General features: G+C 38.7%; 1 protein-coding gene across 1 annotated transcript in view; it reads left to right on the top strand.

Moving 5' to 3' along the window:
* LOC106930199 (phospholipid-transporting ATPase ABCA1) overlaps window positions 1-25,972 on the top strand; it is a 192,148-nt gene that overhangs the window by 118,385 nt on the left and 47,791 nt on the right. Inside the window, exons 34-38 of the mRNA XM_088016037.1 lie at window positions 3,236-3,310; window positions 7,552-7,721; window positions 13,942-14,119; window positions 15,842-15,957; window positions 18,757-18,901. Coding sequence (XP_087872163.1) covers window positions 3,236-3,310; window positions 7,552-7,721; window positions 13,942-14,119; window positions 15,842-15,957; window positions 18,757-18,901 — 684 coding nt within the window. The remainder of the gene's footprint in view (window positions 1-3,235; window positions 3,311-7,551; window positions 7,722-13,941; window positions 14,120-15,841; window positions 15,958-18,756; window positions 18,902-25,972) is intronic.

Here is a 25,972-nt window from a genome sequence, read left to right as displayed (position 1 = left end):
ACGCAAAAAGAAGATTTCCTTTGGTTGTTGCTGTGGGATGCATCACAGACAAGCGTAGGAGTCTTGTTCTCGGCCCCGTGCATGAATAGACTTGGAACAGAGAGAATGTTATTCAACAAATATTTCTGTCAGCAGAGATTTCGGAGCTCTTCCCTTGTCCCCCTTTCATTCCCCCCCTGCCCCTCTCCCCCACAACACTGATACAGAAGAAGATGATGAGTTCATGCTGCCTTACTGAAATGATGTGTAAACATTTTGTTAAGCCATGCAAGCAGAATGATTCGAAAGGAGGACAAGAAATGCTCTGAATAGACAAAGTATTGCACTTCTGAGAATGCCACTGTGCGTTATAGGTTTTTGAGACTGAACGATTGTAGAATGGAGAGAAATGAGCCCCTTGTAACTGTCTCTGGAGCTGGAGATGTCTCTTTGTTGTCCACTGCTCTCCTTTCCATTGCCGCCGTGTCAGCGCAGACAAGAATTTGCACCTGAGCACACTCCTGCATTCTTGGGATGTCTTTCTTGATTTCTCTCCTCTTATTTTTTCCCACCTCCCACCTCCCACACCAGTTGTCACTGACACTTTACCTCCTCAGACTTCTCTGAAGCTGCATACACTTCCCCCCTGCAACCCACCGACACGCACACACACAACCTCTTTTTTCCCCGCTCCTTTCGTTTGCTTCTGATGGTCCAACAGGAGGTCCATTTGCATTTATATCACACATGTAATGTCTTCAGCACTCTCGCGGCTGGGCTCAACAGCGTGGTGTCAGCATGCCACTTCTGAAAATCGGACGCCCATCATCTCGCGCCCTCATCTCAAGGCTCATTTCACATGATGGGCAAGTGGAGGGCAGCAGCTTTTAATGCAACCTGTCCGGTCTGCTCTCCCTCCAACATTTGCATCTCCTCACCACTTTGAAAAGTGTTTATTAGCCTATTTAATTGTCTTTCTTGCATGATTGATTACATGAGGTAATTAAACAGTTGTAGCGCTCTGTAAAATAACTCATTGCCTTTAAACGTATTCACGTTTTTTGTGACATTGCAACCGCTAATTCCAGTGTGTTTCATTTGAATTTTCTCTTTTATGGTAAAACAGAGAAGCACGTAAATATGACGTGGAACAAAAACAAAATAGGGTTTTCAAAATTCTGTACAAATAAAAACCTAAAAATTGTGATCTGTATATTCTTTAGCCCCCTTAGTTAAATACTTTATTGAACAACCATTTGCTGCAAATACACATAGAAGGCCTTTTACCGGCTTTGCACTTATAGGGGCTGACATTTTTGCCCATTCTTCTTTGGAAAGTGAACATGACTTTCAAATCTGGCCACAAATTTCACTATAACTGGGCTATTCTACTGCGTGAATACGGTTAGATCTAAATCCTTTCACTGAATATGAAATGTACACCTATCAATGTGACGCACTGAAGTGCTCTTAATTTGGATTCCCTTTAATAATTGTCCTAGAGAGTCATGTTGCCTCCTCTGTTGTTGGTCTCTCCATCTCCTAAGTTGTCTTAGACTGTTGGCTGTTTTACTGAGTAATATTCCTCTGTCTCAACTTGTCATTTGGGTTGACAGCCACTTAATGGTTGTGTTACAGCAGTGTTTCTCAATTCCGGTCCTCACACCCCCCTGCCCTGCATGTTTTAGGTGCAGCAGGGGGGGGGTGAGGACTGGAATTGAGAAGCACTGGGTTACAGTTTGCCTAACTCTGTCCATGGTCAGATGATAGATTGAGCAGTGTGCTTCAGATGTTCAAAACTATTATTTTGTAAATATAACCTTCTCCACAACTGTATTCTTGACAGTTTTGCTGGGTTTTTTTTTTTTTCTGAATCCTCATAATGCATTGTTTTCCTTATGTTCTCTAACAAATAGCAGGTGTTGTCCTCCCAGTGGCTTTTCGACAATATTCTCAGAGAATCCACATTGTGCTATCACCCATCAAGCAGATGAAAGCATATGACTTTTTCTCCACAGTGACAAATACCACTGACTCTGGCCCCAATAACTGTATATGAGCAATGAAAACAAACAATTGGACTTAAATTATGGATGATTCACCTCCTGTGACATGAAAGCAGTCTGATAATTTTCACCTGGTATGCATGGACTTGAGATGCCCACCCACTTGTGTGCCTTGGACAGTTGATTTTCACGGATGTTTCGATATTAATCTGGAGGCTGAATCCATTCTGCCGGACACTTGAATTACAAGCACCACTTCAGCCAAAGTTTTGAAATCAGGGAACATTTCTCCAACTAAAGTGATCAGAAGTCGGCAAGACTCCCTGAACGAGGAGTTTTCTGATACTATTAGCCCTCACCTTAGTGAGTGGAAATCTTGCAGCATGCAATCTTTCTTACCTCTTTGTTTTAGCTGCAACAATCTGTAACCTAATGTGGTCACTGACGTATTCCAAAGTCTCCATAACTCCTTAATTTGCTGTCAGCTCCCGGATAGTGAGATCCATTGAGTATGGCTTCCAGGTTAGAGATGGTACTTGGATGATGCGATGGGAATCATTTTTTGTTTCAATTTAGTTACCTGCACTGTGCGAAAAGTTGAAAATGCCCATTTATCTTCACCAAGTGGTCAGGAGTGTGATTATGTCAAAACAACAGATGTCCAAAAAACATCCACTTAACACATCCAGTGTTCTACTATCCAGTGGACTCTATTTTCTAATTTACATGACTTTTATAAGCAATCGACTGCACTGGATTTTAGTTGGGTGTGATTGAAGTAAAAGGGTGTTGACTACAAATGCACATAAAACTTCTTTTTTTCAATTGAAAGTCAATATTTTCCTTCCACCCCACAACTTAGTGTTTGTCTATTTCATAAAATTCCAATAAAACAATGAAGTTGTAATGTGACAATATGGTACGAGTTCAATGAGTTGGACTACATTTGCGAGGCACCGTTTGGTAATAGTGACACTCATTTTAATTATTTTGCATAACAAATCCAGAAATGTCAAAAAAGGAGAGAAAAAAAAAGCAATCAGAAATATGGTGGGCATATTTTATTTCCCCTGAAGCCTGAGTAAAATAAGTGGCTCAGTACTCCCTAATGCTCTCCAGAAGACTTAATTCTTGTCTCCCCTCTGCTTCACACTTTGCATTTCAAAGAGCACTGGTGCTTTTCTAAGGGTATCCAATTAAGTTTCGACTCAGGATTGTTTTTCTCTTGTTTTCTCCCCCGTCTTTATTAGGATAACGTCACCGATCAGACCCTGCAGAGAGCCGAGGCAGTGCTGAAGAAGCTTGGAACCAGGGACAATGTCAAGGTATCGTATTAACACTCCGAGGCCATTGCGTCAAATTAAAGAGGATGAAAGTGTGACGGCGGGAGAGGTGAAAATTAGTGTGGTGCATTTGGGGCTTTTTGGGGGGAACTGTGGTGATTAAAAGGGAATGGAGGACACAGGCAAGAAAACGCTATTGCAACATTTTATTCAAATGAAACTGTCATAAATTGTAATGTCGTAAGTAATAGTTGAGCATCTTCTCGGACTGCAAAATGACTTCTCCTCCCACTTAGCCGAAGTCGCCCTGATGCAGGGCAATTCTGGGAAAAACGCTGTCAGAATGAAGACTTGAGACTGATGTGGGGGTTTACCTCCAATTGGGACATCGATTCTGAACATGCAGCCGGAGCTACATAGAAGTGGTTTAGAGTTTGAGAGCAACCATAATTGATTAAAAGGAACATAAAGGCAGTATGTTATAAATGTTAACGTCTTAGACTTTTACATCACAAAAAAAAACACACAAAAATGAAGATAGTTTCATGAAAGTGTCAGTAATTGAGACAGAGTGGCTCAAATAATGAACAAAGTCCCTATTAAATTGCACTAAAATAACCCATCTTTGATGTTTTTTGAATATCCTTAAGCAGAACTGGCAAAAAAAAAAGAAAAAAAAATCAAGTCTGTTCAAATTCAGTAAATTTGTTTTAAATTATGAAATTATGTTGAATCCCCCCTACAAACATCAAACACTTCTCTTACTGGGAATTTCTCTCCTCCTTGGAATTCTTTGATGCCCTTTAATTTTTCTAAAAAGTACAAATTCTAACAGGATTTTTCCACTCTGCTTGTCAAAACTACGCATTTAGTAGACGAGCCTCGTGCTCTCAAACCCCGTCTGTCTTGAATGAACGATTGATGTTTTGGAGAGGTTTGCTGATAAAATGGCAGATATTTTTCCTGAGATAAAGCGAGGCAGAGTGCACACCTGTGTGTGTGTGTCTGCGTGTGCTAATTCCTTCACAGGCTCCTTTGTGATGGCGTGTTGTGTTAGGCTGGCACTCAGACACCATCCACTCTTAATTATCGCTGAACTACCAGCAGGGAGTCCTCTCTCACACCCACTTTCTTTCATCCTCTTTTTTTTCTTCTTCTTCTTCAGCTCCCCAGCAACCAAAGGCTCAGAGAATCACTTACATGAAAAAGAATGTGTTAAAAATATTTTTGCTTCACGGCTCGCGCGCTGTGTCGCATCAGGATTTTACTGTGAGATGACTGATGCCCAATTAATAAAATAATATATACATTTCTAATTGCAATTGGTTATTTTTGATGGTCCGTACTTCCTCCAACAAGCTCAGAATGTCATTTGAACTCCTTTCTTTTAGGAAAAAAAAAAAGCAAAAACACTTGGTTGAGCAGTGGTCTTGAAGCACAGAACTACAGCACAAAACATTAGAGGAGTGTCCCACGGTACCAGTGTTTTATTATAGATCATAGCAACAACAAATGCTCATAATATATTTCACCTGCTTCTTTATGGCCATTATAGTTTAAGTCAAATTCTCTGGTTTATTTATTAGGCACTCATACCTGTTGAATTCTTGACCAATCACATAGGGGCATCTGGCTGTGTATGGTAAAATAAGTCGTAATGAAGTTGAAACCGTTTAACAATATGAGGAAGAAAGACTGATTTAAGTAGCTTTAAAGGCAGCATGGTTATCGTTACCACATGGGCTGGTCTGAATATTTTAGAAACTGCTAACATGCTGGGATCTCTATGCATTACCAAGTTAATAGAGAATATTCTAAAAAAAGAGAGAAAATAAAATGTCCAGTAACTTGGAATTGCACTGACTTAAAAAAAACATTTTAAAATCAGAGTTTAGAGTTCGAGAATGTGGAGGGGTAATGGTAGCTATGCAAACCTGCTACACAGAATACAAGCTCTGAATCAATGGAGTGGGCTACAGTGGCAGAAGACCACACCAGATGCAATTCATGTTAGCTAAGAAATAAAAGCTATAATTCACACAGACTGAACTACGTGAATTAAGCAGCAGTCTACAGTCACAGCAGTCTAAAAGAATTATCAAGTTTGTTGGTAAAGGTGACGGCTTACAACCAAGCTGGCTGATTCACTTGCTAGCATTGGCTTCTCAGACTCCAACTGAAAATCTAACAAGTAGAGAAATTGTACTTTTGTCATTCCATACTCTACAAGAAAATTACATTGATTTAAGAAGTCTTTCTTAATTTAAGCATTCTCCTCATTTATTGAAGATGAAAAGGGTACAGATGAGCCTAAAGCTTTAAGTTTAACTTGTATCATAGCACAATCTCGGCCTAACTTTGAGTTTTTGTTTGCAGTGGGAAAATAAATCCCATTTAATAAAATATGTATTTTTAAAACAATCAGCAGTACAATGATTGGGCTACTCAGTTTGAGTCTCATCTTGGTTGCACCATCGGGTCTTATGCTTGACATCTCTCCCTTATGGAGAGATAAGGGCTGTCGGGGAGACTTGCTCCTTTTCTCTTAACAATGAGCCTGAGAGAGTTTCCTTTCCACTCTCCTCATCTGTTAAACTGAACCATAACTGGATGCTCTGAGCTTACAATGATCCAAAACATAATAGTAAATTTACCAAGGCCTGTCTCAGCTCAGACCATGATCTTGTCCAGATCCTATTGGGTGATTAAAGTGGGTTGTCCATTCAAGAAATTCCTAAAACATCTCCCACTTGAAGTGAGTAGTGGGGTAACCTTTAAAAGACAGGTTAGATGGCTATAAGAGGCGTCGCTGAGGTTCTGACAGCCAAACGGGGTAACATAAACTTTTAGGGGGCAAATAGTAAATGGTAAGTGGCGTGTACTTGGATAGCACTTTATCAAGTCAAGAGGACCCCAAAGTGTTTCACACTACATTCTGTAATTCACGCATTCACATAAACTCACGCTGGTGGTGGAAAGCTTCACTTTCTCTCATCTATAAAATACTTTTTATACATCTTTTGCTTAGAGAGTAGTAGAGGCTGTTTTTTTTTTTCTTTTCCTTTTTAGGTCATTTGATATAACTTTTTTGTCAGATAGAAAAAATATACTTAAAATGTGAACAATACAAAGAACTGAAAATGGTGTTCTAGTTTTCTCACAATTGTAGGTGTCAGAAATTGTACTGGGCTTTAAGCCGCAGATATTCTCTGCCACTCTAGGTTTTCCACAACGATGCAGCAGCAGCAGAGGGGGGTGAACACCCAAAATTTGAGTCATAACGGGTCAATTGAATATCACATTTATTACGGTTGAAAAAGAAAAAGTTGCCAAGTTTACATTTAATTGACCTTATTACGGTAGTTTCCGGAGAGTAAAAGTGCTGATCCTTTGTGTCTGCTACTAGCATGTGCTAAATGAAAATGGGCGCAGCCACCTTCTTCTTCTTCTTCTTCTTCTTCTTCTTCTTCTTCTTCTGCTTCTTCTTTAGATTTCAACAGCAACTTGCATCCATTATTGTTGCACTACTGCCATCTGTTGGATCCTAATATCTATACCTCAAATTCTCATAATGATCCCAGTATTATTTAAAAAAGGAAAATTCTTCTTTTTCCCCTCAATGTTATTTAACTGATCAACAACATTGTCAAATTCCCTTTCCCTATTAAAACCTAATTCCGTTTTCATGGGCGCTTTCTTCTTTTATTTCCAATTTTGACTTCCAATGATTAACTTCCTGCTAAAGAGCCCCCTGGTGGTTGAAGAAAAATCCACATATAAGCCACACCGGGCAATAAGTTGCATAGTTCAAAGCTTGGGAAAATAGTAGCGGCTTATAGTATGGAAAATACGGTACTTAAAATGTGAACAATATAAAGAGCTGAAAATGGTGTTCTGGTTTTTCACAACTGTGGGTGCCAAAAATTGTAATCAGAAAGTTTGTAGGAAAAATAATGAATGCAATATTAATTTCCTGATTTAATAAATGTGCTAAAATGTATCGGATTTTTCTAAAATCTTTTAGTGTGAGATTGAGTCTTTATTTATACATATTGAGGAGAGTATGCCAATAAATCTTGAGGGGATCGTATCATATCACCTGAATTTTGCATTAGTCTTTACCTTTTCAACTATGGTAAGTAAAAAATAATTTATCAAAAACGTGTATTTTAATCTTTTTTTTCTGATCTTGGAATATTTTTTAAAAATGTTGCTTCATAATTTTGGATATGTAGATAAATGCTAGATCTCATATAACTTCTAGTACATTCTCTGTTTTGTAGGTGTGGTTCTACAATCAGGCATGGCATGGCATGGTGTCCTTCCTAAGTGTGGCCAACAATGGCATCCTGAGAGGAAACCTTCCCAAGGGAGAGGATCCACGCCGCCACGGCATCTCCGTTTCTAATCACCCCCTAAATCTCACCAAGGAGCAGCTCTCCTCTGCGGCCATGTAAGCGAAATCAAACAGCCCCATTGGCGTTTCTTGTCCCCTCCTCACAATATTATCCATCAGCCTTTTTGTTTCAGTGGAATTGAAAGAAATAATGGAATGGAAAAATAAGGCTCCCGAATCATCTCTTCCTATGTGTTTAGCACCATAGTGTGCTCGGCTTGGTCACCACATTAACCAGCTTGCTACAGACAATTTTGGAGAAATTCCACCACATGAGTGCACCGCCGCCACAGAAACTGTTCCATTGACGTTACTTAATAATCTCACATATTTGACTATGCGGATGCTTTTCTTACCTCCTGGCCACGCACAGGTACAACAATGAAAAGCATTGTACTCTGTAATGGGGCAACGATTTGACATTTCAGCAACAAGTCATTTCGAAGAGCTTTACATCAATTGTGAAAACGAGCAATAAACATAACCCCCCCCCCCCCACCCGACATATTTTATGGGTCCTCAACATAGATGCTGAGGTCTCCTATATAATCAAACAGTCAAAATAATAAATGCACAAAACGGATAAAACCTTACAAATATTGAAAAAGGTTTGCCACATATTTTCAGGTTTTGTATAAAGCTTGTGTCAGAGTTTGCTTACGGCCTTTTACCTCGAGTCCCAAATATTCAAGAGTCAAATATTACCAGGAAAACCTTTTTATAGTTTAGCGAATCATGAAATGTTGTTCCAACACCTTCCCCCTTTTACTTTCTGTTCTCTACCCCCAAAATTCTCTCGGCGATGCATAAAAAGGGCCACATATATTTCAAAGACATCACATGAGTTTAGGCCCAACAACATCTCTAATCACATTGAGATTCATGTAAAGTGTTTTTTTAACAACAGCACACATGATGCCACAACAGAAAAAAGTTGCTTGCGTTTGATTCATTTTGCATATTATTATTTAACTCATTGCCATTGTTTAATGAAAACATAGGCGATTTCGTTTATTTCAAACAAACTATAATTTCCGTATGTAAACCGTTAGGAAGATGGTGCAACTATAGCCTCAAAACAAAAAGTGTGTGGTTTCAGCTCCCTGAAACCACACACTATGTGCACTTCCATCTGTTTCCTCCAACAATGTAAGAAAAGTCATGAAAGTTAGTTTACTTGATGATTCCAGATAGAGCCTCTAGATATAAATGTGTTTTGACCTCTTACTACTGTTAGGTGAAAGAAACTGTCAGCAGACTCACTGCAGTGTTTACCTTTAGTTTCCTTCTTAAAATTCAGTCTTCGTCAAATATACCTGAGAGAACGTTATTTTTTAACTTCTCATGTTGGTGGCCAAAGAAACCTTTCTATCCCTGAGATGTCAGAAGATACAGTCTCATGCTTTTAGCCTGTATTGTTACTGGCAAGTTTCCAGCAGGGATCACTTTTCTTTTTTTCTTGTTTTTTATAACACTGACCCTTCAACTATCCCATAGAAGTGACACTATGTTAAGTGTCACTTCCTGTATTTAACTGGAGATTAAATACAGGAAAATCTCATAGATTTTATGTCCTTCAAAAAGAAAAAAAAGGCTCTGATCTAAATGTATCTATATTTGGCTCATTGGTCTTAATACCGTATTTTGCAGCAGTATCAGAGGATGCGTTTTGATTTCCAGTTTTAATTGGGCCCTGTGGCTTTTTCTCTGGATGCAAAAAGCAACTGGATGCAATGCGGTGATTTTTGGAGATATATTTTTAAAATGTATTTAGTTATGTTTTAATTGGCTTGACAGTTGAGATTTAATTATTTAATTTTGACTGTACTTAATCTAAAACTAACCTATTTCTGCCGTCCTCATCATACAAATCCCATAAACAACTAGAATCAGACTGAGAGGAGTCCTTACCTGGCAACTTACCAGCATGTGTTGCTAAGGTGAATTTCCCTCTGCTGTCACTCCCTCATTAGGTTCATTTTCCACCCTGTAGCAAAACTGCTCCTTGCATATAAGTGAAAAACAGTTTGAAGAATCAAGATTGTTGCTGTAGTTCATAAGTTCTTCATTATCTGTGTAAAGTCAGCTCTTGAAACTCTCATTTCAGTTGGGAGTTTCACACATAAACACATCGCGGTGAGATGAGAATAAGCTTGTGTTGCGTTGAAAGAAAGGGAACAGTCAATTGTCCATAGCACTAAAAGGCCATAATGGTTGCTGCTCCTGTCAGCTAAGAACAGGGAACTCATAGTCCACAATGTACACGGGCTGCACAATAAGATAATAGGAAAATGATGCTTGGACAATTAGTCTTGATTTTACTCAGATTTACTTGGCAGTCAAAACGTAAAGATGTAGAAAAAGTGATTTATTCTGCTTTTTATAAACTGTTTTAGCCGTTGGTGGTGGTGTGTTGGTGGGGGGACACCTTAGTACCAGTTAAGCTTAGCCAGTACCAGTGCTGACAATAATATCCCTTTTAACCACAATTTGAAAGTTGACCACTATGCTTTTGGTCTTACGTTGCCATAGTCCCATTGGGGTTATTTGTTCCCATCTCAGCTATTGACTCTCTAAATAGCCTTTGAGATGTGTTGTAAGCAGATCAAATCTAGCTTAGTTTTTAACATTTATAGACGCTTCAGATGTAGTTTAGATGTATTTTCATTCAAAAAAAATGCAGAGCTGGAAATGGAAGACGAGGCGCAGCAAGGAATGCAAAAAAAAAAAAAAAGAAAGAACAGAGGCTATAAAGTACTGGGCAAATCAATGGATGATCACAACATTTATAGTATTGGCACCATTCATTTCCAATACCTCATAAACGCCACATATAAGAGATTAGGGACACTGCATATTGCAGCGGATTAATACTTCATTTACTGAGTAATGAATGGATAGATGTTTGTCCCGTGTATTTTAGATCATCATCGTGGTCTGTTGTTGATTTTGGCTGTAGCATCGCATCCATCTGCTGCAGATAATCACAATCATATCTCGTAACAAAATACAGGCTCCTTGCTTTTCATTGAGATTGGTTTCCATCCATGCTCCCAATCTGCAGCCAGTCTGGTGTTTATGAAGTGCCTGGGGGCCAACGACAGCTTTGAGTTAGGGGGGGAGGTGGCGCCCGGAGATAATTACGACATTCTGTCTGCCGTAGATTCAGCCTGAGCCTCTCCTTCTTTTCTACCTCGCGGTCCAGAGCGTGACATAATTTAAGAGCTATGATTTCAAGATTAGATGGCACTTTCCTTAATATTGAAAAAGCAGACGGGTGTCAGGGCATTAAAAAACCAAAAAAAAACGTTGACAGGTGGGGGAAGGCACCCGATTAAGCACAGCAGTAAAGCTCAGTGTACATTGCTTCTTTAATCAGAATGACAGTGTTACATGAAACATTGTGCTCACACTCGCCGTTTTTAGCCGTAAGCAAGAAAAGATCAATAAAACTGCTCTGTCCCATTATTTGTTTGAAAAAGAAAAGTTGGTAAAAGCAGGTGGAGGAGTCAGCGTATCTGACGGTTTCAATCTGGAAATCTGTTATGGTAAAAATTACTTACTATTCAGTCTGTGAAAACGTGAAAAATAAATACCGCCATGTTCATTAAAGGAACAAAACCTCCTGTGTAATTTGTCTGGGAAAAAAAAAGTGTTCACATAGAAAACTAAGAGACAAAATATCTGTAGTATAAACACTCATAATTAAGCACATTTTAGAATAATAATTTAACCAACTATGAATGACTTAGTACTGGTAGCAGAGAAGCACCCTGAGAAAACTCCCATAACTACTGAGAGAACGTGACAGCTTTACCAAAGAAAACTACAGCTCACATTCAAACCAGAGACCTTTTAGGTTCGAAGTGACAATGCTCACCACCACTGATTGGACAAAAGAAATTATTTTTGTTAAATCCAATATGGCCGACAGACAGAAAAGCATGCCAACCGACCCGGTCCCTCCTTCTACTGTAGACGATTCTTGCAGGTAAAAAAAATACTGTGACATCAGATAACCCCTAAAAAATAATATTACTGGTGTATTTTACAAATAACTTTGTATTTGGAGAAAATTACAATTGATCACCTAAAAAAAAAAAAAATATCTATCTATCTATATAGTATATTTTTTTACAGAAAAAATTCCTACCTTTTTTTATGCCTTAAGAAGAGAATTTAAAAAAAAAATTGGAAAAAAATCCTGACACAAAGGATCATAATTCATGTATGGAAGGGTTAATGATTTTCGTCACGAGGTTTGATGGTTAGAAATGAATACATTAAGAAGAAAACATAAGTTTTGGCCTTCTCTTCCCTATCAAATGCGATTTTTTTTTTCAGACTATATTTGTGTGAACTTTCCCTATGCTCTATGCTCTAACGGTCGCTAGAGCACTCTAGCGACCATTAGCTCTAATTTTAATGTTTTGTCTAAAGGCCAAAACATCCAACAAGGCCATCTGTTTCTCAAATAATCTGCAACAAATGGATTTTAAATATAAGCCTCTGACAAAAAAATATACATATATATATTATGAACAGACAGTAATTGTGCAATTCTCGAGGTAATTTCTAATCGTGTGTTATGTTTTTTGGACGCATCAACCAGTTTGTTTTGACACCTCTATGCTTTGCAGCCATTTTTAAACTTGTGTGATGTTTTAAAAAAAAACAGAATACATTTTCAAAGTAAAAGAGAAGTCATGTAAAATTGCAGCTCAATTTTTATGTGTTCACTGTTTTTCATCTGCACCAATACAAAAATAGCACCTTTGTTCATTTTCTTCTGTTATTTAAAAAAAAAAGATCTTCCCTCTCCTCGACTGCCCTGAAGTGTTTTCTCTGTCAGATGACAAAACCTCCAGCTTAAGTGACTGTAAAACAAATTAATCTATAAAAACATTGGAAAACTGCTTCAAACTTACTTGCTGTATTTCTTGTACAGTCCTGCATGAGCCACATATTGGTCACTGTGCAAAAATGTTTTATATTCTGTATTTACCACAGCCTCCTTTCACTGTTGCATTTAAAACTTCGCTCTGCAGCCCTCAGCAATAAAAAAAATGCCCTGAAGGAGAGCAATACCTTCTATCCAGCTTTCCTCCCACTGTTCATCTTTCTTGTTCTTCCATTATTGGTTAATTAGCAGATTGCTTGTCCTCTTTTCACAGTAATTAACCACCTTCAAGCATTCAGAGCTGGTTCATTCAGCGCTCCGTCCCCTGCATTACCTCCCCACAGCCCCTTGAAACCGGCAGAAACGTGGGCCGGAACCAACTCGGTGTAAATTATTTTGTATTTATGTGCTCTAATTGGTGCCTGTTTGTCAATGATAAATGTGACAGGGGCAGCTGATTTAATATGCAAATGATGTAGCGGGACGGAAGCACCGGAAAGCGGGGGTTAAAGAATGAAAATCATTTTTATCCGGTGCTAATTAAGCAGTTGGACTGAAGGACCTTTCAGAAGGAGAACTGTATTAAAAAAGAATGTGTGGCAACGAAACAAAGGTCAGCTTAACAAAAAAAAAAATCTGTTTTGTCTGAAATAACCTCCTGTACTTGTAACATATTGGTGTGATTGGGGGGAAAAAATGGAACAAAATGTGGGGTTTGCAAACTAGTGAGAAATGAGAAGGATGTAAGCAACTTGATGGAGCCATGCAAATAAATAAAGTGACTGAGAAGTGAACTACTTAATATACGCTTTTGTGTTGGGACACTTTAAATTAAAAATACACATTTAAGTATCAGTTTATGAGTAGAAAGCACACAGGTATATCTTCGCCAAACCAGTGTATGATTAAAATGGTCCTCCGAGGTTCTTTGACGTTTGTGGGATCGCTGGAATGTTTTGTTTTGAAGAGGTGTTTTCTGTTTGTACATCTCGCTAAGTAGAATTAGAAGAAAGCATGCACACAGAATCTAAAATCCCATTTTCGCTGATCACACTGAGGTTCCGAAGCCTACATTTTTATTTGCGTGATTGATTGTATGCACTGATTTATTTTTAATGAGCAACACTAGAAGTGCTATAAAACTTGCATTATAAATTCTCTGAACCAAAGCCAACCCTAACCCTATGCACCCAACTGTTTGTATTTAAGAGTTATTCAGTATGGATAATAGAACAGTCTAAATAAAATAATTTAAAGCTCAAAATCAGACATTCATGCCTATTATAAAATGCTATGTATGTTTGTTTGTTTGTTTTTTTGTGTACACTTGCCTCTCTGCTTCACTTTAAATCTAAAACGTTATCTCCTGATCTGCAGGGCGACGACCTCTACAGACGTGGTGGTGTCCATCTGTGTTATTTTCGCCATGTCCTTCATCCCTGCCAGCTTCGTCCTCTTTCTAATCCAGGAGAGGGTGAGCAAAGCCAAGCATCTGCAATTTGTCAGCGGTGTAAACCCGACCGTCTACTGGGTAACCAATTTCGTCTGGGATATGGTAAGTGTTGTTCCAGCTCTCGAAGGATTAAATCTCAATTAATAATGTTGAACGTGTGCTGCTAAAGATGCGATCTTCAATCCTTCCAGGTTCGCTTCAAAGGCCTTTTTATTTCTTGTTTTATAATCTTAACTCACTGACATCCGAAAGATTTTATTCCCACCTAGGGCTATGAGTGAAAAATTTCAATCCACTGTAATTGATAATGCAGCTCTGACAGCACCGGCCACAGGGAAAAGGGCTTTACCTGATACACTGTTATAGGCTGAGGCGTAATTATCGACAGCAGCTGCCCCCGTTGGTTATGCTCAACAGGCTTACTGGTACTTTCCCCCAGGCATCATGGAAGTAAACATTTCATCAGGCTCTTTTGGTAACGAAATACCATCAGGGCACACATCATTATTGTGAATAAATGCAGTCTAAGTGGAGGACAAATGCACCTAGGGAGTCAGACTGAAGATGTTTTTGTTGTTGTTTTCTGATGTGGACTGCATTACCAAACAAATACAATCAAAACATAAAAATATTGAACATGTCTCCATTGGAAACTCTCTAAAGCACAAAGAAGGTACATTAAATTAAATATCCACCAAGCTTTCTACTGAGTTTAAAGCAAGTGTTTTCAAAATGTGGAAGAGATCACGCCCCTCAGACAAAAAGACAGCTGCCCCCCCCCCACACACACACACACCTACTGCATTATTGCAATTATTCCTGTAAACTTTCTGCTGTTGCTATGCTTGATGTTTCACTTTTACATGACTCATTGATGTTGTGGGATTTTCCTGCTTAAGCTATGTGTAACCCCACATGATATGATGCTTCAGTTGCCTTGTTTACAGTGCGAAAAATACGAACTACTTTCTGCTGTGAGCGCACTACATTTAGTCTCTTGTGAAAAAAACAACACCAGATGCTTTGCAGAAAATACTGTGACCGCGGAGCACCTTCACATCCAGTCCAGGAAAATCTTAATTTTAAATAATCATGGTCATTTTTCCTTCCTTTTTTTTATTGTTGGCACAGACACTCTCTCTCCTTACTTATCATTGCTTTAGGTACTAAAATATTCTCAGTTACTTTATCAGTTTTTGTTTTTGTTCCCCCTTTGCCCCCATTTCCTTAATGTACAGGTCAATAATTTATCCTTAAGATTAGCTTTGAGTGATGTCTATTAAAAGTAATGAAAACAGAATGACATTTTTTGGATAGTTTAGGGTTTAAATTCTCTATATGATCAATCAAAGATAATGTACAGATTCAGCAGAGATGTTTTGAAATGCCCTACTGAACAGTTTCCTTACGACACCTTTTAATTCAGTATGGAATAAATTAACAATGATGATATATATATATATATATATATATATATATATATATATATATATATATATATATATATATATATATATATATATAATGTCACAGTGTCATAGCACAGTTGTTCAGTCACTGAGAAAACATTTACTTCTAAGAGAAGCAAATGCGTCTCTTCATCACTGAATTAATTAGAGAGTTAAAGCTGGGTACACTTAAGTGTTAATTGAAAAGTTATTCACTGATTTTATAATCAGAGAAAAAGAAATTAGATTAAAAAAAAACATTGTCAAAGTGTTGCAGTCCAACTGTTGGTGCTCTGTAGGCCAACTTCTCTTATTAAACACAAATTGTCTGCTTAAGATCGCTGCTCACGTTTCATTTTCATGATTGTTTTGACAGTGCAACTACATCGTGCCCTGCTTCATCGTGATCGTGATCTTCCTCTGTTTTCAACAAAAAGCCTACGTTTCACCTCCGAATCTGCCCGCTTTGATACTGCTCCTCATTTTTTATGGGTAAGTTAATTAAAATTTTCAGTTCAACCGTCTTCATAGTTACATCAATTTAATTTCTGTTCTTGTCGCACATTTGCTATAAGGATGGTTTATTTTTTTTTTTTTTGTAAAGCTGAATGAGTTCATCAGTCTAACAGTTATTGTTTTACTCTCACTGTCTGAGGCATTATTGAATAACAGGACCCAAAATAAATCAGTTTTGCATTATTGTGCAATAGGAGTCTCATTTTGGCTACCAATAAGTATAAATAATTGCAAAGGGAAATTATTAATAAAGCAATGTCGATAGTTTGTGGACTAAGTTGAACAGAGGAAACGCAACAGAAGACGTGACAGACGTCCACCACACTTTCTGGTTCAGCACGGCAGTTGTGTTTTCCCTCCATGTTTCCAAAACCTCAGTTTCTGATTGGTTACATGTCACATGCAACAGGCTGCGTTCTCAATTGTCCTCGGGGAAACACGACAGGCTGCATACCATCTTACAAACCATCCCGCTAATCAGGACATCCTTAAGATTGTCAGAAAGGGGAAAATCGGGACAAAATTTAATTCAAACACTATGAATCAGCATATTAATTGTTAATCAGTATCAGCAGTTTGCTGTGGCTAAATTCTCTAGCCTTTTGCCAGGTTTAGCTTAGCTGCCGTTAATGCTAAGTCCGCAGTCATTTAAAATGCTTTCAGGGCTATTTTATGCAATTTATTGGCATGAAAGGTAAGGAAAATACCCAGAAATGAGATAAGATCAACCTTACCAGATTGTCGGCGATTGCACTCGCTGGAACAGTCAACAGATTGACCTGTATGAGGTGGTCAAAACTCCGTATCATCCGACTTGTGCGGAGGAAATCCAAGGTTACGGTTCGAGAGCGTGACGCTTTTATAGACGGATTGCAGAGCCAACTGGTTGGGAAATTTCATCCCAAAACAGTCAGAGACCAGCTCCGTATGGTGCCTGTTTGACTCACGTCACTTCTCACCACTAACACACACTGGAGAAGTCACACTGAAGAGCTTCAAGACAGAACAGACCACTGGACTTTAGCCAAGCATCAAGTTTTTCAGTAGCAGTTATGCTTAGGAGTAGAAAAAATAATAATAATAATAACAAAGGTGTCACATGCCACATGCGTTTCTCAGTTTAGGAGTTTCTTGATTGTCATTTATCTGCGCTGTATATCAAACCCCACAGAGCGCCATTGCATGCCTTATTTGGTTATGCACTGACCATTTTGAGTTTTAAGAGCTTCCGTGTGTGGAAAATGGCTAGCCTGAGCTGTGATTTACGGAAGACATGTGGTATCTTTGAGATGTAGTCTTTTTGACTGGTTTATGGATGAAACTGTTTTGTGAAAGCTCGTGGTTTCAATCAAAGTCCCAGCAGCATTTAGTACAATTGTTATGGCGGACCAGAAGAGGCGTTTTCCTGGCCTCAATCTCAAACGTTTGTTTGCATTTAGATGGCAAACGAATGAAACGAAAGTCTTCTCATTGCTAAGAGTTTGTGAAACCAGGATTTCACCTGTTTTTCCACACCGTCCTTCTCATTTGGTGGCCTTTATGTTACAGTTGTTGCTTTGTGAATGTGAATTTTCTATCAAAAGCGCTTTGATGGGTCGGTACGATAAGAGAGGCGCTTTATAAAATTAGCCAATTTATCATTTATGTATACCAATAATTTAGGGACCAAGGATTTTGTCAGAAAATAAACACAGCACTACCCCTGACCCCCTCTGAATAAATGTACTGAATCTAGGAGTGGATTTAAAAAAATAATATAAGAGTTTGCAATTGCAATTCCTTTATTTTAAAACTATTGATGCTTTTTTTTATGTGTTTCCTGTTTTGATGGAATAATCAAAGTTTCATAGCCAGTGACAATCAATAAGTCATTTCTATGCTATATAAATAACACCCAGTCTGTTCTGCCATATTTTCCGGAAAGTTAACGCACGCACACACACACACACACACACACACACACACACACGCACACACACGCACACACACACACACACACACACGCACGCACGCATGCATGGATACAACAACACATAGAAAGCCCTATAAGTAAATAATTTTAAAAATTTATCTAATTTTATTCTACAATGTGCCTCTAAAGTTCAGGCCAAGGCCAATAATGGAAACATTGTAGTTTGTTTTTCTTTTTTCATTGTGACTAATAAATTCTTTCTGTAACAATTACAGCGCTTAAGTTTTATTGCACAACAAAGTAAAACCCTAATGCAACTTAACAGACACAAACTCTCTCTAAAGAAAGCCATCTGTGAATCAAATGTAATCAGTTCAAAAATAAGCGATTAGCTCATGTAAATATATTTTCTAAAACATATATTTTGCATAAATTGCATGCAAGAGAGCATACAATTATGGAGATGATCTGCCAGTGCTACTGGATAACCCACCGCAGCTCCACTTCATAACGGTTTCACTTCGTCTCCTTTTATAACCGAACTTGATCTGCTCTCTGCCAAGTGTGGGCGGCATCCATTTTGCAACGCTTTTATGGGTCACTTGCTTGAAATGCAAATGATCTGATAGAGGCTGCTGGTGTCGTGAACCGGCACAGTTGACCTGGTAATCTGCATTCATGAATTGAAAATTGCATGGATTCAGTAACCGCTAATTTTATATTTGCCACCACTATTAACCCCGGTGGTTATTTCCATGAGTGTGGAAATAGCCTCTCGGAAATTTGAAGTTGTACAGAATGTTTATGAAAGTTTTTTTTCATTCTGGTATCTCGCCGATTGTGTCTTGCTTCGCTCCGATCAGATGGGCCATCACACCCATGATGTACCCGGCCTCCTTCGTCTTCAGCGTTCCCAGCACGGCTTACGTGGTGTTGACCTGCGTCAACCTCTTCATTGGGATCAATGGCAGCGTGGCCACCTTCATCATGGAGCTCATTGAGGACGATGTGAGTGACAAACACAACACGAAGCGCAACCGTTGAATCAGCTACAATAAACAATGATGATTTTAACTGATATGTTTTGAATCGCCTAATTACTCGCCGTATTAAATTACAAGGCATAGTTACATTAATTCATCACAATGTTGGACTAACCTACATAAGCCTAATACATGAGAAGTGGTTACTAATTATACTCTCATAATGACATGCAATGTCATTATGAGAGTATAATGTCATTATGCCTGTTTATGCTCTATAAATCGTGTTCCTGTTGTGTATTTTGATGATCCTTTTCGTCTTTTGCACTAACTTCTTGTTTCCCTGTTAACACCTGTTCTTGAGTTGTTCAGTCTGTTGTGTTTGATTGTGCTCCGTTTACTTAGCTTTTCCTTTTATCCTCAAGTTTCTTTGTAATTTCTTGAGTTTGGTCACTTAGTCCTCCCTCGCTTGTCCCCACATCCATTACAGCTGTTTTACATTCAGTTCTAGGGCTTGATTAAGTCTGATACCAGATATCTGATTGTGCATTGTCCAAGCAATTATACACAGGCGTTAAAAACCTTGTAAAGGTCCAGCCTTCATACTGTTTAGAGTAAATAAATTAAAAAGCTATATTACTATTTGAGACAAAAACTTTACTTTTCATATGAAGAAAAAAAAACCTTAAGAAAATATTTAAGCATCTGAAGACATCAATAAGAAAGTTAACAGTTGGACAGAATAGTGTCTTCCGGATGGACAGTGTTACTTGACATAGCGTCAGATTCGCTACAAACTGGCTTTTGGGCAACAAAGTCTTTGTGCTGGAGTGACTGGCACAAAGTGAGTGAGGCTTGTGAAAAGATACCCAAAAAGTAGGATGAAAGTCATACACTTAAGGAGGCAAATTTAATGTTTGTACAACTTCAGAATTTGAAGATTGTTAAAAACATAAAGCATTTTCTGGAAAATCCAATTCTGGAATTTTGCAAAAGGAAAACAAAAGTGGTGGTACAGATTGACCTAAAACAGAAATGTCTGGCTATATATATATATATATATATATATATATATATATATATATATATATATATATATATATATATATATATATATATATATATATATATATATATATATAGTTGTTTTTTTTACATAGTATATGTCTCAGTAGTATATGTCTCTAGTGTCTACAGAGAAGAGAGTCTTTCTTACTGCCAAGCAGCAAACTCAGGCTGTAAAAATTTCACAGCTGCTCAAAAAATCCTATTTACGCAGGAGCCATAACAGAAGCTGGCTAATTGACTTGAATCCTTGATAAACGTTGTGTGTTTTCTAACCAAAGCCTTCCTTGTGCCTGTGCATGTAGGTGGGTGGGTAGAACGTGTGTATCCACCTGGTGTTTGCCTTAAAGCAGCCCCTTTAATCCTTTCAAGGATTTTTCAAAGAGCCCGTTTTTCCCTATTCTTTTTAAACTTTAATCGTTCGCTGAGAATTAGGGTCCTCGGAGAAGTTCCCTCATCCATCTTTCAGCGAGTTGTTCATTATGGCGGCAGCCTTGGTCTCAAAGGATTTATAAAAGACAAAGAAAAACCAAAAGGGAGCTAAATAAGAAATGCAGAGATTTGGTTTCGGAGAGGAAGCAACGCAGAGTGAGAGGAGAAAAACCCGAATGTCAATCATTTTTATTTGTGATTGTATTTAAATGGAATTTCCATGGAAAAACTTGGTAGTTTCTGACACAGAAATGATATTTTCATCAGTGGATGGATACTATCTACTTCTTTGCTTTTCTTTCCCTATCATTCTCTGAACCAAATACATCCAGATAGACCTGTAGTTGCACGATTAGCATTCCTTATCAACACGCACAATAACACTTAACTCTGACAAGCTCCTCATACATCTGTTGCTTCAGAAGAGTACCAGCATCCTCCACAGCTCCGCTCTGACACTGGATGTCGTCTTTCCCGACGGTTTTTCTTCCTCCTTCACGGACGCCGATCCCTGTGACTTGATGTCTCCTCTGGCTCAGCTCGGGACGTCTCTTGTCTCTCCTGCATTGATTTTATTGTTGCCAGCATTCATTGGCAATTTTTACTCATTTATTTTTTACTTGGCTCTATTTTTGCCGTCTGCATTCTCATTATTTATTAACACAGTGTCAGTGGGGCATGTAACTCATAAAAGGTGCCGGCTTAATGGGCAGGATGTTGCCCGCAGGCAGAGTAAAGGGACGGATTTACAGCTTGCATCTCTTGCTTCGAAGCGCCGGGGATGCTGACTGTGTTTCTGTGAGACTCGACGGCGACAATAATCCCTTTAATTAGACTTGATTTTCACTGTTAGGAGAACAGATGGGTCAGCAGCAATTGGAGAATGTTAAAACCCTCAACAAGAGTTCAGACTTGATTTCTCTTCGGAATGGACTTTATCATTTTTCGCATTGCAACCAAAATCTTGAAGGGTTTCCACTGGGACTTTATAACGGATCAACATGTAGACGCAAGTCTGATGTGGAATGAAAAGGGCACGCAGTCCTCTAAATTTTTGGCAAATCACATTCTGAGAAGTGCTTCTACTTTGATAATCTTAAATAAAATCCAGTGCAACCAGTTTGCTTCATATATTCACCGGGGTGTCATTTAATTGCAACACAAATCCAGCGGTTCTGAAAGGCCTGAAGGGGACAAGCATCATGAAAAGCAAAACACACTGCAGAGAAATCCAGGATGAAGTTACGTAGAGGTTTTAAGCATGTTTGAATAGGAACAGAATATCACAGGTTTTGAACAACACATTGACCGCTGATCTATCCATCACTGTGAAATGTCACAGCTGCAGACCTACCAAGACTCTGCCCACCATGCGAACTGACAGAAATGGGAAAGCGTAGCATTAATCAAAGATGCTGCCCAGAGGACGCAGAGATACACAACTTAGGCGGAAGAATATGTTGACAGCAGAACTATAAGTGACGCGCTCCACAAATAGGACTTTGAGGAAGACTGGCACTATGAAAGCTATTGTTGAGAGATAGCGTGCTACAAGCCATGTAGGAAAACCCTGCAGACACCTGGATGAAGATGCTCTTGTCAAATAGCGATGGCATCAAAACGGGGATGTTTTTCCTGGTGTCGGGACAAGAAGGCTCAACAGAGTTGATGGGAAGGTTGATGGAGATAAATATAGGTTGATAACTGAGGAAAGCCTGTTTGAGGTTAAGGAGTAGTTGGTAGAGACATAATCCTAACAATTGCAGCTGGAAAAACAGCAAATGGTTATTTTACAAAGTATTAACTCATGGGGGATGAATAACAAATACACAAGACTTTTCAGCCGTTTATTTGCGAAAAGGGGAAAATAAATTGGTGTCATCCCGCTACTTTACCATTATTCTTTGTTTATCAAAAAAAATCCCCCCTCCCCCCTCCAAAAAATAAAAAATAAAAATATGCTAAAGCTTGTGGGTGTAGCGCAAAAAAGTACAGAAAAGTTCAAGTGGCTTGAATAGGTTTACATGACACGACAGTGAACAAACGTACTCCTACAACATGATGGCTCAATCCAGCAACAAAGCTACGTCTCATCATCTCCGGGCTCCTCGGCGGTGGCGCTAGTCAAACAGTGTCGCTCAAAAGTAAAGCTACAGGCTCCAGGATGTTTTCTGACTTCAAGCAGAGGGAGGATCTTGATCCCCTTTGGGCATTGCTCCATTTTTTTTTTTTTTTTTATCAGTGAAAGAAAAATGTGAGGGAAAGAAAACAGCAGAGTGAAGAACCGGAGCAGCACTTTCACACACTCTTTTGCCCTAGTTTTTGTTTTAAAACCACTGGGAGATTTTCTACCCCTTAGGACTGTCCGACTCCCTGTAGACTACATCAATCCTCGGCTCGCCTAACGCCTCGAGCCGTGTCTGAATCAATATCTCCACCCCGTGGTGGAGATAACCGCAGGCAGGCATTGTGATTTTATATATATATATATATAGGTGGTGTCATCAAATTTAACTTGAGCAGATTGTATCAAACTCTACATTTACTGCCCAGCAGTGTCCGTCATCACATTCTAGCTTTGCACTCGAAACCACGAGTTCATACATTACCCTGAACAATCTAAGCGATAGAACCTTAGTAGTTCCACAAAAATATCAACCATAGTTATGAATGGAGCTGCGTCGAGAAAATAAGCACAAGCGGTGATTTGGGTCAGATAAACCAGAGTGCATACTCTACCACCGTCGCGAGCAAAAAGGATTTAGAGCAGCGACCATAAAAAAAAAGGAGGACAAATTTGCTAGTATTCCATCATTTGCTTTTACAAATGATGGGACAAACTAAGAGAAGATGCTTTCTTTTGTTGTATTCTGAAACCAAGTCCCGCTTTGCGTCACCCGTGTCCGCTGTGTGCCAGAAAGCGTAGCTTCACATGCAACCTTTCCCAAGTCAGCCCAGCCTCTTGCACCCAAGGTCATTGCTGTTTATTAATTGCTTGACTTTCCTATCTCTCTACTAGCTCTCTGGAGAATGTAAGGAATAAAGGTGCATTCAGAAAATCCCAGCGTGGATGTGTGCTTTAAACGTTTACATCCAACAGCAAGGGACTAAACACACAGACGGACAAATTGTGGGTTGCCTCCCAGCTCTTTGAAACAGTGAAAAGTGGTTTTATTAAGAGATATTTTGTTTCATAAACCTACATCCTTTTAGAATAGTGTAGAGTTTACACAGAAATCTCATCGGGGGCGGGGGGGGGTTTGGTGGTAACCAGTGGCAACAGGTGAAAAGATTCTTGGTGATGTGCAAATAGGTTTCCCTTCCTGGTTGGATGAATGGTTGAAAAATGACTACAATTCCTCAGTACTGTAAAATTCCTGATACAGGAAAATGACATGAAGAGGGTGATGTGATGGGGGGACACAGTGGTTTATTTAGCAACCCTCTTTTGGCTTGGTTTTGTTCTAGAGCTGCTTAGGATACAATGAAGTCTCTGGATTACAAGGCATCCTGGAGGAAAAAAAATACCACAGTATGTCAGTAAGCTTAGCTTCGCATGCAAGTCAACTTTACCATGATCTCAAAGAGCTGAGGGAAAACGAAAAAACATTGGGTCATTGTTAAGTGACCCTCCATAAGCTCTGAATATTTCAGTCTGGAGACACCATCCTTCACCCTTCAGTCGGCTTTAGCAGATTTTGCAGGAAAAACAGAAACAACAAATTACCACCAGTTTAGGCTGTAAAATATGCTTCCACACCAAAAGAAATTAGGAGTCCCATCTTTTTTTGGTGTGAGCCTATTTTATTGGTTTTAGTATTTTATCAAAAATGACGCAATAAAAAAAAGTCTCTAAAAAAAAACCTCTAAACTTTTATTATTTTTTTGTGTGCTTTGTGGAAGGCTATCCTTGCCCATATACATGTCTGCAAAACATATTATGTATTTTATCTGAATTCATACAAAACATAAAACTATGGTTCTGTATATTTATTCATCTTTCTTGCGTAAGCTCTGATAGGGATGAATAAAAGGAGTTCTTTTCAAGTCAAACTCTGCTGCTTGTGTCTTCTGAAATAATACGTTTTTCAAAGGAAGACTGCTTGAAGATTAAAAAGCGCCGTACACCAAATGCATTAAGGTAGAAGGAGAAAGGCAACAAATTATTGCTAAACCCAACATCTGAAGGTTTGCTTTTACATGATGATCGGTGAGAGCTTTTCATCATGGTCTCATGTCTACTCCAGTGACCACCTACTCATAAGAGGAGAGACGGATGTTCTTACATAAGCCCACGTTTGATCTTAAGCATCCGTGTGTTTATTTTTCCACAAAGTGAAATGATTAGACTTGGTTGCATTTTCATTAATTTGCATGCACTCATATTATATGCATAGTAAAATCATTTTAAAGTAAAATAATAATAATAATAATAATAATAATAATAATAATAATAATAAAATCAGCATCAAACAGAGTGGTTTTAAATTGTTTTGCAAACTGTACTTCATTCTGTTAATCTCCAGCCCTTCTCTCTCCCCTTCCCCACCATTTATTTTATTTTATTTTATTTTTTTTCGTGGATGTGGCGTCATCATCTGTCCTTGCCATTTCAGATAAAAGTAGAAGAGTTGAGCATGAAAATCCACACCTGGATTTAAAGTCAGTTCCTGAACAGTGACATCTGAGTTCCCCGCTTTGCATGAAAATAAATACATAACAAGGTCACAGAGTTGGCTCCCAAGACATCAACGGTTCTACTGATGTTTCTGTAGCGTCACAGATGCATTCAGTCACCTGAGCTATGTTATTATTTAGACTCTCTAGCTACATTGGCTACAGACTCCTTTTCAGCTTAATTAACAAATACAATATCTGGCTGTTTGCTGGCAGTTGTCTGCATTGTGTACATATCCACTAAAATTGACTTACAATTCTTTTGGGGACTGTTTCTACTTCTTAGTCCAATGTTCCTAAGAAGCGTTCCAAATAGCATCATGGAGGAGCATCATTGCGATGAAATGCCGGAGGAGGAATTTCGGAAAGAGCAGGAGCTTCTTAAAGAGACAAAGGACAATTTCAAGGCGTCAAATTGCAAAGTCCAATTTCTTTTATGCTACGTTTAACATTTTAATTAGAACTGAGGGTTACATAGTTACTTGATTGTGCTATAAAATGTTACTATATGTCTGGACAATACATAATACTTTGTTTTAATTGTAAAATGGGATGGACCCATGAAGTCCTGTCTCATGTTTCCGAGGCATACAGCTAGAGAAAGTTTAAGTTAGTATCGCCTAACTTAATGAATCCAGGACGTTTGCAACCTAAACGTTTGTCTTTTGTGCCGTTTTTCCTGCCTGGCACACGGCAAGCTGCTGAGATTAGCTGCTTCTTCACAGAGCAGGCACCTAACCCAGAAACATAACCGGTGAAAGTCTGTCTGACTGTGGCATTTGGCCTGTTATGGCTCCATGCAATCTTGGTAACTGCATATTGAAAGCTCAGTCATGCAAACTAATTTCACCTTGCAATAACAGACACACACACACATCCATGAATGAAATATGGGACATTAATGGACTTTACTTGGAAAACT

The sequence above is a fragment of the Poecilia mexicana genome, unplaced genomic scaffold (genome assembly GCF_051168715.1).
Source record: "Poecilia mexicana isolate PSO_F unplaced genomic scaffold, ASM5116871v1 scaffold_18, whole genome shotgun sequence".
Lineage (NCBI taxonomy): Eukaryota > Metazoa > Chordata > Actinopteri > Cyprinodontiformes > Poeciliidae > Poecilia > Poecilia mexicana.
This window is presented reverse-complemented; position numbering and strand designations above follow the sequence as displayed.